This window comes from Euprymna scolopes, chromosome 45 (assembly GCF_053919585.1).
Source record: "Euprymna scolopes isolate OS-2025 chromosome 45, ASM5391958v1, whole genome shotgun sequence".
Taxonomy (NCBI): Eukaryota; Metazoa; Mollusca; class Cephalopoda; order Sepiida; family Sepiolidae; genus Euprymna; species Euprymna scolopes.
The window spans coordinates 52,211,135-52,227,143 of record NC_136526.1 but is presented as its reverse complement, the minus strand read 5'-3'; the positions used below and the strand labels follow the sequence as shown (position 1 = coordinate 52,227,143).

At 37.3% G+C, this 16,009-nt stretch overlaps 1 protein-coding gene across 2 annotated transcripts in view; it reads right to left on the bottom strand.

The window, feature by feature from the left end:
• Nucleotides 1-1,138: 1,138 nt before the first annotated feature.
• The window catches only part of LOC145269628 (uncharacterized), a 28,180-nt gene continuing 13,309 nt past the window's right edge, over nt 1,139-16,009 (bottom strand). For both annotated transcript variants that reach the window (XM_080125346.1, XM_080125347.1), the window contains exon 2: nt 1,139-13,060. In XM_080125346.1, the coding sequence (XP_079981472.1) occupies nt 10,133-11,380 (1,248 nt within the window). In that variant the 5' untranslated portion in view covers nt 11,381-13,060 and the 3' untranslated portion in view covers nt 1,139-10,132. The remainder of the gene's footprint in view (nt 13,061-16,009) is intronic.

Below are 16,009 nucleotides of genomic sequence, written 5' to 3'. Positions count from 1 at the left end.
GCAAAGGTTTCAATTGTCTATCCATATCCACTTTTAAAGTCTATACCTCTTTTCTACTTATCCGACATAGTAGATATATTAAAATACATTAGAAATAACTGGCTTGGTCAGAAAGGCAAAAGTAAAGGCATGATGTTCCCAACATTTAGCTATGATTGTAATCATGAATTTGTACGAGCCTTTTTCAAGTCTCACACAAAAACACACATTCATATTTCAAGCTATGTCATATACATACGCGCACACAAACATACGCACCCACGTCCACACATGTACACATATTCACGTTCGTGTACATACACTCACATTCACGTGTATATATGCACACATATGTACTCACACACGCGCACATGAACGCACACATGGACGATGTCACTTCCGCTTTCTAGGGAAATAGACACATGCGCAAAAGACACTCCGGAAACGAGTATAAAACATAGAGACAAGCTGTTTCTAACCCTTTTCCGGCCCAGCTTCCATGCTGGTCGGTCGGTCTACGGACCAGACCACGTGCGTTACGCCCACTTACTACTATGTATGGGGCACGAGCTATTAGACTGTATGTACACATTCCCACTCTTTCTCTCTCTATCTACAACTGGTCCCTGAGAACACCTTCGCGTAGCTGACTACTAACTGATGTCAACTCTCATATCCACTCTTTTGTCTACACGCTGGACTATCATTCCCATTTTTCACTACAACATTTATTTCTCTTCCCACGCGCGAACAAACGATAGTGACCCGAACTTGAGATGAAAACACATTTCCTTTTCTTGCTACAACACCAGTCCTGCAACGAACATTGGTTACACCCACGCGGACATGAACACATGTTATAACTAAAACGTTCACTCTTTCCACAGCAAATAAACGACGTTTATCTTATCCATCAATTGAGTCTTTGTTTCCTTCAATTCCATTCGTTTCATTATTTTCTTGTGGCGAGCTAGGGTATTATATACTCTGGTCCGCAACAAATTATATAACATCGAAAGTGCCCCTATGGCCTCCAGGTTTTTATAAAAAGGATTAGGGGGGGGAAGAATGCCACAGAGGTCACAACCAAGATTACATGAAATGAATAACATTGGAAGTGTGTAGATTCTGACTCCATATAATTAAAGACAGACGAATATTGAAGGTTGAGAACCGACTTTATTTACTACCAACAATTTGTATTAGGAGAGGCAAAGTGTTCGTAGGATGGAATGTGATTTAACAAAGGAGATTAATGTTCGTAAAATGTTTGTAGGTATGTATGAATTGACAAGGAATGAATGTTCGTAAACTGTTTGTAGGTATGTATGAATTGACAAGGAATGAATGTTCGCAAACTGTTTGTAGGTATGTATGAATTAACAAGGAATGAATGTTCGTAAACTGTTTGTAGGTACGTATGAATTGACAAGGAATGAATGTTCGTAAACTGTTTGTAGGTACGTATGAATTGACAAGGAATGAATGTTCGTAAACTGTTTGTAGGTATGTATGATTTAACAAGGAATGAATGTTCGTAAAATGTAACTTGTCTTTTGGACGATGGAGAGGGTTAGGGTAGGCCAGTCATCCTGCTGTCGGTGATGCGTGTCCTGGCTTGTAACTGGAAAGTGAGTGACTTTTTCATCAGCAGCTAGCAGCCCGGCCTCTTCGTCTCCTTTTCCCTCCTCTCTTCTTTGGTTTGTGTGAATTAGGCATTGTTTAGAATTGAAGGCGTTTGCACCATAACATGAGAGCGTAATCGGCTTCAGTTCACAGGTGCCTTATTTCTTTTTCTTCTTCATCTCTTTAGGTCGGGTTGGAGAATCCGTCTGTGCGTTCACTGACAAAGCAGGGCGAATCTCCTCCTTCCTCTTTTTGGTCCCCTCATTTTATAGTGGCAAACCGGTTCCCAGCGACTGTGATATTTGAGGTGTTTATTTTAGGCGTGGAGCTCTGCCATTGGTCGATAATTATTTTGTGGTTATCTTATTTTTTCTTCCCAAGCGGAAGTGATGCGTGGAGCTCTGTGCAAAAGACGATATTTCATTTTGTCTCTCATGGTAGATGCGTTGACATCCGGTTCTAATTCTTATTATGTTCCCACACCCCCTTTTCTAGCTTACACAAATGTTATGCTCAAGTTCATTGCTGTTTGCAAATGATAATAACATCTCCACCCACATTAGGGCATTAATTCGTCTCAACGAGACAAAGGGGTTTTGAGGCTATTAGTCTCGAATGAATTTTCATAAGTCCATTCAACCTGTTGTCTGTGTGAAAACTGGCGGGTTGAAAAGATAAATTTAGCGCCAAGAATATCCTCGGCAGTTAGTAAAAACAATCAATCTGATAGGTTCAAACAAAATCGTGGGCAGTTAGACCGACCAATGAGGAGCCTGTTTATTTCTGCAGAATTTCTTACTGTAAACAAAGTTCTTATAGATGATTATAAATAACCACGAATGTTCCTTCAAAGTTCTTTGGAAGTTTGCTGAAATTGTCTCTTTTACAGCTGGTTCCTCTCCACTTAACTCAATGAAATTGTCTTCCTTAATCGTTCACACTGCAATCCGGCCAATTAGTCATCCAGAATTTCGAGCTGGTGTAAAGGCCATACATCAATTTCTCCATCTAAATGAAAGAAATGTACGGTAAAGTTCCAATACAGGAATATTTCGGATTTTTTATGTCTTTACTGACCTTGCTTCTTTTTCGGCGTGTTCATTGTATAGATACGCAATCAGGATAAACAGAATTGTGACTTGGTTAGCTTCTCCAAACTTTAAGGGTTCCAACTGGTTTTAAGTCCATTTCTATTTCTTCATTAACGGAAACAAAGTTTAAACGTCTATAGCATCAGAGTGTAAATCTCCAACAAACGACAAAATCGCAAACCTTACAAGAAAACACGCAGGAAGTTTCCAAACAAATCAGGAGTACAATTCAATAAGGTAATACCACAATCATCATCGTCATCGTCATCAGCATCCTACATATCTCCATCATCATCGTCATCATCATCATCAGAATTAAATAAACGGGTAAGAAGGAAAAAGAAGAGCAAAACAAAAAAAGAGAGAGATAAAGCAAGAAAAAAAAAACATCTAAAAAAGTGCCCCATAAGAAAGGCAAACCCTGATAGGTCCGCATACATGAGAACATTCAATTTTTGCAATGTGTCAATTTTGTCATATTTTGATGTTTAAATCATTGGAAATCGGCCAAAAATACATAAGAAATACATCATGACAATATGATATAAATGCGGGAATGCCCCAAGGGTCTATCCTTGGACCTCTGTTGTTCCTAATATCCATAAATCACCTCCCCGCCAAAATTGCCTCTGAGATGGGTATATATGCTGATGACACCACACTCTATAGCAAGCACGACAGGAAAACAAATGAACACATATCTAAAGAATTGGTAGAAACACTAGAGCATGACCTCCAATCTGTAGTGGAATGGGGACAAAAATGAATGGTCATGTTCAATGCCGCCAAGACTAAACTAGTTTCTTTCAATAATTTCAAGAAACCGTTTCTACCACCAATAGCAATGGCTAATGACACTTTATCTGAGAGTACATCTTTCAAACTGCTTGGCCTAACGTTCACAGGAAACATGAGTTGGACCAATTACATTGAAAGCATTGCCAGGGCCGCTGCAAAGAATGTAGGCTCTCTCTACCGTGCTAAAAAATTACTAACACCCGAAAGTATCCGGTACCTCTATAAGGCCACCATTCGCCCATGTACGGAGTATTGCTGTCACATCTGGGCTGGTGCATCTGCTACTAGTCTCTCGCTCCTTGACAAGGTTAAAAAAAGAGTCGCCAATCTTATAGGCCCTACTCGCATCTAAGCTTCAGCCTCTGTCCCATCGACGAAATGTTGCATCCCTCTGCCTGTTCTACAAGTATTTTAATGGAGAATGGTCTGACGAACTGCAAGCACTTGTGCCCCCACGACGTAAACACCCTCGACAAACCCGACAGACAGCTAAATCTCATCCCCACACAGTAGAGATCCCTAGATGTAAAAGATCTTTCTACTCCAGTAGTTTCTTCCCCAGAACAGCTAGACTTTGGAATTCCATTCCAGGTCCCTGCTTCCCCAACTGTACTGATGTGCAGAAGTTCAAGTATAATGTGAACAGACATCTTGTTGCCCAAATCCCAGCATAGTACCCCAGTAGATGTTACCCCTGATAGTAGCCCCCAAAACCAAAGTAGCAATGTGCCTTGTTTGGGGTGAGAATGTAATAATAAAAAAACATAATGGCGTCTTTATTTAACATTCGTAAACAAAGCAAAAAACGTACACCGGGAAGGGACGCAACTCGAGTCGGTGAAAACTCTTGTTAGTCCCTCATGCAACAGGCTGTTTACTACTTTGACAGTAAATGTGAAATCGTGTTCACTTAAATAGTTCACCAACAAAAACTAAAGTAAATGATTCAGTAATGATCACATATTTTTACCACATATTTCATTTTAGGATGCATTTTTGCCAATTTTCCACATAAGCATCTGCATACACACTACTTGTAACTACAAAAATAAACTTACAAGTGATAACTTTATTTTGCTACTGCAATCTCTAATTCATCTCTTGCAATTTCGCCTTAACAATATTGTGAGATTTTCCCTCACAAGGTTTTTGCTAACAGAAAATTACAATCATCTCACCTTAAGACTTCAACGTAAATTTTATTAAAGTAAAAAAAAGGTCCATGTTGCAAAAGATGCGTCATCTTCGGCTATCTGCCACTATGGACTGGTAACATTTCTGAAGAGAATAATAGTTCGTCTTCGATAAAGGTTGGGTAGAATTCCCATTGACAAAGAATGCGCAGGTTGGAGATGTTGAGGTGACTTCTAAGATGAATACTGCTAGCTAGGCATCCATGGTGGGGGGTCCTTCCAGTCAGTCCAATGGCTAACAAGCAGGTCAAACCGTAGACCTTGATTTCATCTTGACAGCCATCAAATTGTAGCACAAGCATGCAAATATAATTCGCCCTACTTGAGGGCATTGGTAATTGCAATGATAATGTTCTGCTCAACGTTTAGGCATTAAAACGTCTCAAAGTAACAAAGTATTTTTCGATTTGAGTGAGAAATCCACATGTGTCCAACTCTGCCTTGTTTTGGATTCTGGTCTGAAAAAGGGAATATTGCAGTCAAGAACATTCTCGACAGTTAGTTATAACATGCAATTTGATTGGTGAAAATAAATCTGTGGGCGGAGAAATCGTCCAATAAAAAGCTTGCTTATTTCTGCAGAATTTCTTACACACTGCCAAGGAAAGGAAGAAAAAGTAATGAATAATCATTACTTTTTTAAACAAGAATATTGACGAAAATGCTGGAAATGTTTTTTGTATCAACAATTGTACATCTCTAGGTGCATCGGAATTTTTTGGGAATTTTTGACACCCCTAACACAAAACTGCGAATAAAATATTAAAAAAAAAATCGTAATTTCTCTTTTTAAAGTGGGTTGTTTATTTTCTTTATGGAATATACTTCCAAAATAAACTATTAAAGTTGTTGAAAAAATAATAGAAATATTATTTTTCATTAAAAAAAAAACAGTGTTTACAAAGTGCCAGCGGGCCTTATGCAGCCATTTCAATTGAATTTTACGAGTTAAATATTTTTCAATTTTTAAATTTTAAAAATCTATCAAATTTTTTCTATTGATTTAATTTTTAGGATATTTTCAGGGTTAATGTGAAATGTTATGCTTTTTCCAATAAACCAAATATAATAATATAATGATTTAGGCTGCGCGAGGCTTTCCTAGTCTCACGCAAAAACACGTTCACATTTCAAGCTATATTACTTGTCATATACATACGCGCACACAAACATACGTGCCCTCGTCCACACACGTACATATATTCACGTTCGCGTACATACACTCACATTCACATGTATATACACACACTCTAACGTACACACATGTACTCACACACGCGCACACATGGACGACGTCACTTCCTTTCAAAGGAAATCCACACATGCTCAAAAGACCAGTGGAAACACCTATAAAAGAAAGAGCAACAAGCGGCTCCTTCCTTTTAGGACCAGCTCTCGGGCTGAAAGGTTCGATGAACTGCTGCCTCCCTTTCGGGAGACACGTACCTCACACCACTTGCTACTATGTGGGACAAAAAGCTAACAGACAGTACGTACACTTCTCACTCTTTCTCTCTCTATCTACTACTGGTCTCTGAGAACACCTTCGTGTAGCTGACTGCTAACTGACGTCAACCCTCTATCCTTTTCTTTGTCTATGCAATGGACTGCCTTTCTCGTTCTATGATATTACTCACTTCTCTTCCCACGCGCGAACAAACGATAGTGACCTGAACTTGAGATGAACACACATTTCCTTTTCTTTCTACAACACCAGTCCCGCAACGAACGATGGTTACACCAGCGCGGACATAAACATGTTATATCTAAAACATTCATTCTTTCAACAGTAAATAAACGACACGTTTATCTAATCCATCAATTGAGTTTTTGTTTACTTCATTCCATTCATTTCATTATTTTCTTTTGTAACGGTATTAGGATTTATATATTCTAGTCATCTGCAGCATGAAATGGTGACTTTGTTATTTAAAAATGGAATGGATGCGTTTGTCCATAAGTGTGTAAAAATGTATATTATTTACCTGCTATAAAGGAAAAACGTTTCTTAAAATATTCCTCCATGTATTTTGTTTAATTTTAAAATTGTTTTAAAAGTTTGCATTGATTTTTAAAGCATATATTCACATGTAAAATACTTTTTTATTGGAAAAATAAGACACAAATACTTAAGATTATGGTTTCTTTGAAGTATGTGGCCGAATCTGTTGCAATATATGTTTTCTGTTGAAAGAAGAGTTGCATACCCTGTACGATTATGTTTTCTCTCCAGTATGCTGCTGCATATGTTGGAACATATTTCGTTTCCTTGTAAAAGAGGTGCCACATATTTCACAAGAATAAGGTTTCTCTCCCATATATGTTGAATCATGGTTTGTTTTTGTGCAAAAGAAGAACCACATATTTTACAAGAATATGGTGTCTCTCTTTTTTTGTTTTATTTTACTTCAGTAGAAGTTCTCAGAAATCAAGAGGCCCACAACCAGGGGCGAACACTTGATTTATATATGAGATACATAGATATTCGAATGTTCCTTTAAGTTCGTTATCTCTCAAACACTGAGTTAGTAAAGAAATTGAGAACATAATCTTCCTCCCCCCAATTAACCATTTTCATACGTTGTAGTATATCTTTCATTTTGGTCTCTTGGTCTTATTGGATTCCAAGACCAGAATTTATCTAGTCTGGTGGAGTATCCAGCTCCGTGCTATTACTTAAGGTAACATCACTTTCAGAAGGTGCACCATTCATCGTAAAACTAATGTGGGTTAAGCCATAGTGAGGAGATCTTATTTGGGCAGCGAATATGATTTTGAATATTTGGTCAGGGTTTACTTCCAGGGAAAATTATCCTCATGCCAGGTTGTTCTGACAAACCCCTGTACAGAGAGACCTTAGACACTCGAGGACAGTGTCTGATAGGCATTAGCATATGTTGGAACATGGTTTGTTTTAGCTTACTTCATTTTATAGCCTTTCTTTTTTAATATTTTGTTTTTCATTTCATATTTTCCTTCTCTATAAGCAGAATTGTGCAGTGCGTCCAGGGATGGAATACTGCTACCACATCTGGGCAGGAGCTGCTAAAAACAGCCTACCCTGTCTTGACAGAGTACAAATAGTGTCTAGTAGGCATTCAAGTTCTCCTCTCCAGTATGCTGCTGCATATGTTGGAACATATTTCGTTTCCTTGTAAAAGAGGTGCCACATATTTCACAAGAATAGGGTTTCTCTCTTTTTTTTCATTTTTCTTAAACTTTTTCTTCTAGGGGATGGGACATCCAACCAGATGTCTGACATTTACCCCTATTTTAGTGAGTCCAACCAAGAGATCTTTTCAGGATTCTAGCCGTCCCTTTCAGTGCAATCGTTTGTTTTTCACTTGCACTTGGTTCACCGGGTATGCTTGCTATGTACTTTTTAAAGTTCTTTTTCATAAGCCCAGTTGCTCCTATGATGACTGGTATAATTGAAATGTCTTTTAATTTCCAATTTCGTTTCATATCATACATAAGTCCTTGATACTTTGTTATCTTTTCCCTCTCAACTCTGTTAAGCCCTGTATCATTGGGTACACTGACCTCTATTACGGTCGCTTTTTTGTTTGCTCTGTCCCAAATCACTATATCTGGTTTAACAGCTGCGTTTTCAAGATATGTAGCAGTAGGAATTATGTAGTCATAGTGAATAGTGTAGTTGTCATTCCCAACTGTTCGTTCGGGTATATGTTCCCAGGAGTTTTTACTACACTGAATGTTGAGTTTCTTACATATCTTCCAGTGAAGGTATTTGCAAACTCCATTATGGCGATCTGTATAATAACCGTCTCCAAGTAGGACTTTGTAACCAGAAATCAGGTGGCCCACACTCTCAACCTCAGTGCTACAGAACCTGCATTTATTATTGTTGCTTAGACCACACATCTTTTTGAAGGCGTTTGTCATGAGGCCCTGGTCTTGTGCAGCCAATATCAACCTCTCTTGGTCGTAATGGAGGGATCCTCTTTTGAGCCAATCCAGGGAACCATCCCTATCAATATATTCTTGGGATAGTTCAGTCGGTAGGTATTTTGCCCGTTTATGGTTGGTCCATTCTTCTGTTTTAACACTATGGAACTGGCTAGTGTATTTTTTCCGACTTTTCTGGGCTATGTCAGTGGCAGGCTTGTTTGGGTTCTCAGTATCATTTGTAAGGCAATCTTTTCCAAAATGAGTGGCAAGTTGTGTTATAGATGTTGTACTACTTGCTCGATTCTGATAATGGTCTTTAATTTTCATAAGCTTGGGGTTACAGGAACTTATTATGTACTGACCTATGCTGACGATTGTGGCTCTGTGTTGATGATTGACTTCCGAGAGTCCCATACCTCCTTCTCGCCTGGGTAGGTACAAACGAGGCATGCACTGATTTCGATAAATAACTCGGTACAAGGTTAGCATTTTCCTTGTCTTTGTGTCGAGCCAATTTATGTCTTTCTGAGGCCAGTCAATAATGCCAAAACTATAAGTTTATACTGGCATGGCAAGTTGGTTAATTGCCGTAACTTTGTTCTTGTTTGTGATTTCGGTTTTGCAGATTTTTCTTACCCGGCGTAAATATTCTTGGCTTAGTTTCTCTCTCATCTTTGAATGCTGGATGGACTCATTTTCATCAATGCCGAGGTATTTGTATGTTTCCTGTTCATCCAGTTCTCTGATTACATTATTTTCATCGTGCTGTATATTTTCAGTATATATCTTCTTGCCAGCTTTCAGAGTACACATAGCACACTTATCCAGTCCGAGCTTCATTTTGATGTCATTAGAAAAAGTGTGGACAATTTTCAGTAGATTATCTAAATCCTTATCCGAGCTAGCATAAAGCTTAAGATCATCCATGAAAAATAAATGGTTTATTAACTTGGAGGATTCTCTTTGGCGGCTGTTGCTTAGATTATAAGCACCTTGGTAGTTCTTTAGAAGTTTACTTAGAGGATCAATTGACAGGCAAAATAGTAGAGGAGATAGACTGTCTCCTTGGAAGATTCCTTTTTTTATTCTTATATTTGGGATGGATATCCTTCCCCCGTTATGGTTTAAGGTAATGGATGTTTGCCACTCCTTCATTTGGGCAGCTAAAATTTCTCGTATGGTCGGGTGGATTTTATATAATTCAAGGCATTTTAGTATCCACGAATGGGCTACACTATCAAATGCTTTCTGATAATCTATCCATGCCATATTTAGATTTCTTTTTCTTTTCCTGCAATCTTCCAAAATGGTCTTATTAATGAGCAATTGATCTTTGGTGCCCAGGCAGTTTTTCCTACATCCTGTTTGTTCCTCCTCAAGATAATCACCGGATGAAAGATGGTCATATATGCTGTCAGCTATTAATCCAGTGAACAGCTTGTAAGTCGTGGTTAGGCAGCATATTGGGCGATATTTGCTAGGGTTTTTGGTTTCTGTGCTTTTAACTATTAAGCTTGTATCGCCTTTTAATAGCTATGATGGTGTCGCTTCATAAGCTTTCAGCATTCTGGTGAAACATCTGCTATAATGATCATGCAATGCTGTTAGCTGTTTTAACCAGAAGTTAGATATGTTGTCTATGCCAGGTTTCTTGTGATTTGAAGCTCGCGCCAGCTTTGATCTTATTTTATCTGGCGTTATTTCTGGCTCTGGCATTTCTCTTTTATTTTTGTTTGCATTGATAATATCCCCGATCCACTGGGCCTCTTCGTTATGTACTTCCTCTTTTTCAAATAAGGGTCTCCAGTAATCGTCTAATTCCTGTTTACATGGGGGATCTTGGATTTTAATTTCCTCTCTTATTAGATTCCTGTAGAAAGTTCTGGGATTATTTGCAAAAAGCTTATTCTGTGTCTTTGCATGAATCTTTGCCATGCGATGTTTAATTCTTTGGGCTATGGCTGGTATTTTGCCCTCCAGTTCCTTCACTATGCTTCTGATATTTTTACAATTTGTTTTAAATTTCGCACAGATTCTTTTGACGATGTTTCTGAGTCTACCTTCCACTGTGGGATTATTCATGAACTGCTTTAATTGGCTAAGTTCCTTTCTACAGGTGTTTATTTTTTTTATCAGCTTGGCTTTCCATTTTGGTGTTGCTTTGGTTACATTAGGTATTTTATTTCTATTTTGGTGTTTATTCAGAGGAAGTATTTTGTTGCTAATGTACAGCCCAGCTGCATATGTGACGTTATTTAGCTGCCTGAGGTCTATTTCTTCTGGAACAAGCCTTATAAGAGCAATATTGACTTTGATGATCAATGACTTAAAGAATCTTGAGGCTTGTATTTTAGGTAACCTAGGCCTTTCTTCCATGCTCATATTGTTGACTTTTTCTATTGTGTTACAGAGTTCCTCTTCTATTTCCAATTGCTCATCATCTGGTTCTGGAAGCAAAACACAGGGTGGAGTTTTTCCTGGTGAAGGAGTTATTTCAAACGTTGATGGAAATGCAGATGTGTTACCTGCTTTATAGTGAGAGTGAGCTGGTGTAGAGGATTCTGTAGGCATTTGAGTTCCTGATATAGAGTGATGCACTTCTGTTGGACTTTGTGCTGTAAGGGTTATCTGTTGGGTAGCTACCGACAACTGTTTCACTGATCTAAGGTGGTGGTGTTGCAGGCTCACATTTGCGGTCTCATCAAATTTGGTGGGATACAGAATAGGATTCTCTAGTGGGTTAGCCTGTGTGTTTATTAGGACTGTTATTTCATCTCTCATGTATTTTAGTTCTTCCTCATTAAACAGTATGCATTCACATATGTTGAATCATGGTTTGTTTCTGTGCAAAAGAAGAACCACATATTTTACAAGAATATGGTTGCTCTCTTTTGTTTTATTTTACTTCAGTCGAAGTTCTCAGAAATAAAGGAGCCTACGACCTGGGGCTAACACTTGAAGTCTATATGAGATACATAGATATTCGAATGTTCTATTAAAGTTCATTATCTCTCAAGCACTGAGTTAGTAAAGAAATTTAGAACATAATTTTCCTCTTCCCAATTAACCATTTTATATGTTGTAGTATATCTTTCATGTTGGTCTCATTGTCTTACTGGATTCCAGGACAAGAATTTATCTAGTCTGGTGGAATATCCAGCTTCGTGCTATTACTTGAGGTAATATCACTTGGAGAAGGTGCACCATTCCTCGGAAAAGCTATGGGGTAGCCGTAGTGAGGAGATCTGTTTTGGGCTGCGAATACTATGTGATTTTGAATATTTGGTCAGGGTTTACTTCTATAAAAAAATTATCCTCATGCCAGATTGTTCTGACAAACCCCTGTACAGAGAGACCTTAGACATTCGAGGACAGTGTCTAGTAGGCATTCAAGTTCTCCTCTCCAGTATGCTGCTGCATATGTTGGAACATATTTCGTTTCCTTGTAAAAGATGTGCCACATATTTCACAAGAATAGGGTTTCTCTCCAGTATGCATTCGCATATGTTGAATCATGGTTTGCTTCTGTGCAAAAGAAGAACCACATATTTTACAAGAATATGGTTTCTCTCCAGTATGTGTTCGCATGTGTTGGAACATGGTTTGTTTATGTGCAAAAGCAGAACCACATATTTCACAAGAATATGGTTTTTGTCCAGTATGTGTTCGCATATGCTGCAACATATTTCGTTTTATCGTAAAAGAAGAGCCACATATTTCACAAGAATATGGTTTCTCTCCAGTATGTGTCCGCATATGTTGGAACATATTTTGTTTCTTAGCAAAAGAAAAACCACATAGTTCACAAGAATAGGGATTTTCGCCAGTATGTGTTCGCATGTGTTCTAACACATGGTGTTTCATTGTAAAAGAACAACCACACACTTCACAAGAGTATGGTTTTTCTCCAGTATGTGTTCGAATATGTTGCAACATACTTTGTTTTTGTGTAAAAGAAGAGCCACATACTTCACAAGAATATGGTTTTTCTCCAGTATGTGTTCGCATATGAATAGTCACGCTGTGTTTTCTTGTAAAAACCGAACCACATACTCTACAAGAATATGAATGCTTCCCCGTATCAAATTTATTACTCATTTTGAGGTCAAAATATTTGAGATATTTTCAGTTTTATTTTATGTACTTTTATATATTTTTTTAATTAAATTTTCACCCCAATGTGCCGTAAATGCATAGATTTAAGGCATTTGACTAAGGAATACAATATACAATTGACAAGAAAATGTTAGGTCAAATATCATCATTAATTCTGATTCAATGAACGAAACAAAAACCCTTTACATAGTTTACAATGGTATTTCTCTCATTTCAAGCAATTTTCATAAAAAAATTGTTAATATTTTAAAATATGTTTCTATAAGACATTTTCATGTTTTAAATCACACAGGGAATGTTGATATATTCAAATCCAATTATACTTTTCTTCTCACGACTGGATTTCTGCAAAATTAAACACAAAAAGATAAATTTCATGAAAATATATTATTTCTATATAGATTCTGCAAAATAATAATTAAAATATTTATTAAATGCACTGTCATCTATATATATAAAAGTTAAAATGTATGTGTGTATGTATGTACGCTTTTCCTCGATGTCCACAAAAGGCATCTTTCAGAGAAGCGCTCACACGGTTTGCAACTTCTTAAAACTTTTTATATCATCTATAAATTGTAATATCTCAGAGTTACCCACGGAGCTCGCCTGTCTATTTAATTTTATTGACTTTCAAACCTTAATTATTCCACATTTCCCACATTGGCACGTGTTACATTCGGTTTTCGGTATAAAAACAAGTGAAACTCGACTGTAATAACAGGCCCAGAGCCAGTGAACCTTTGTCGACTTCATCATATCAGACGGGGGAGCGAGTTTTTGAAAACGAACAAACCGATTTATTGACCTCATTAAAAACTGTCCCGCACAAAATTCTCACTGCTGAATACCTATCACGTCACGTCAATCAAAAACGAGCACCTGTTTTTTTTCACACTTTACTATTTTCCAACTGTGCATCAAGTCTTCAAATCTATATGATTTTTATTAGAATACATTATTTATTTATTTATTTTTTAATGCGGACTATTATCCTCATCTTAGTTATTGTTTCATGACGTTTCAGCCAACTATTTCTCTGGTCTTCGTCAGGTGGTAACCGCAACAGGATAGGAACTCTGAATCTCGTAACTGCATTATTATTCCAATTAAATAATATATATACCATTCTGTATGGACCCGACCATGGAAGATCAGATAATAAAAATAAACGTGGATTTATTAGATCAAAAAATCCAAACTTGATCGTCCTTCGGGGCCTGTGGCGCAGTAAATAGACCTCTACAGTTCCAGGCGAGAATTGTCTGAAGATAGTGGTTTCAATCCTACCCAAAGCCAGCCAGAGGCTTAATTGGCCAAAAACGTGGTGAGACAACAACTGTGGGTGGCAGTAATTGCTGAGAATGTAGTTAGGGTTAGGGTTAGGGTTAATTGCTGAGGATGTAGTTAGGAGATTCGGAGTTCCTAATAACTAACCATAAAGGAGTCATTTGATTATACAATTTCTATTTCTTTGTGACATATATTTAGTGAAATATCAAACCTCGCAATGTTCAACAAGGAGAACCCCCATACATGATAGTCAACTGCTGCCTTACCTCACCGTACTTATCGATTCTTTCTTTGCAACTGTTGATCGATTTCTCACATATTCCCAAATTATAGTAACTAAACTAGGTTCATATTTGTAAACTACGAAAACTTCTTCATTAACTCTATAGCTGCTTCCGACAGTTCTTGCTCGGGAATAGCCAATATACAGAGTTACAAACTACTTGGAAATCTGAGAAATTTCCATCATCTGGTGATGTTTCATTTCTTTCTTTTATTTTCGAGAACTACTTATTCTAATTGCCTTTTAACACACACCAACTTGATACTTTACTAATCTCCAATAAAGCGATTGACACAGTTTATACTCTCAATGGGGATCCTGGATATGACCTTAAACTATATCCAGTGGGGAGACCCCAGCTTGTGGGCTTTGGGGAGTGTGGAGCCACCCTTTAATTACCATTGCTCCCAGGTTCACTCTGACCTGGAGTGGTAGTACCTGTTTGGGTCCCAACTATGGGTTAAATAGAAACCGACGTGAAAACAACAAATATATTGTATTAAAAAGATTTTTCTTCAAAATCTTTGGATTCTGCATTAAATAACCCGAAAAGGGTTGATATGCCGTAAAACAAAAACAACCAACCAACACAGTTTATATGGTGTCTTTACCCACACTCGGTCACCTGTTCGATGTAAGTCTGCTGTTGATTACTTGTCAGCACTGATGGTCTATTTATTCCTTTCAGTTGTATTTTTTTTTATTACTTTTTCATGCCAAACAAGGCACGTTACCATGTTGATATAGGGGGCTACTATCAGGGACATAAGTTGCAGGTGTACTATGTAGGGAGTTTAGCAGCAAGATGTCTGTTCGCATTACACTTGAACTTCTGCATGTCAGTACAGTTAGGGAAGCAAGAAACTGGAAGAGAATTCCAAAAAAACCTGCAGTTCTGTATGCAGTACACATACACAATGTTAGCAGGTCCCTCGATGTAACGTTATACCAGTATACTGGTTCCAGTGTAGTACATTATTTTTTGCTGCAATCATTTTTGTTAGGTTCCAGTGTAGTACATTATTTTTTGCTGCAATCATTTTTGTTAGGTTCAAGTGTAGTACATTATTTTTTTTGCTGCAATCATTTTTGTTAGGTTCAAGTGTAGTACATTATTTTTTTTGCTGCAATCATTTTTGTTAGGTTCAAGTGTAGTACATTATTTTTTTGCTGCAATCATTTTTGTTAGGTTCAAGTGTAGTACATTATTTTTTGCTGCAATCATTTTTGTTAGGTTCCAGTGTAGTACATTATTTTTTGCTGCAATCATTTTTGTTAGGTTCAAGTGTAGTACATTATTTTTTGCTGCAATCATTTTTGTTAGGTTCCAGTGTAGTACATTATTTTTTGCTGCAATCATTTTTGTTAGGTTCCAGTGTAGTACATTATTTTTTGCTGCAATCATTTTTGTTAGGTTCAAGTGTAGTACATTATTTTTTTTGCTGCAATCATTTTTGTTAGGTTCAAGTGTAGTACATTATTTTTTTTGCTGCAATCATTTTTGTTAGGTTCAAGTGTAGTACATTATTTTTTTGCTGCAATCATTTTTGTTAGGTTCAAGTGTAGTACATTATTTTTTGCTGCAATCATTTTTGTTAGGTTCCAGTGTAGTACATTATTTTTTGCTGCAATCATTTTTGTTAGGTTCAAGTGTAGTACATTATTTTTTTGCTGCAATCATTTTTGTTAGGTTCAAGTGTAGTACATTATTTTTTGCT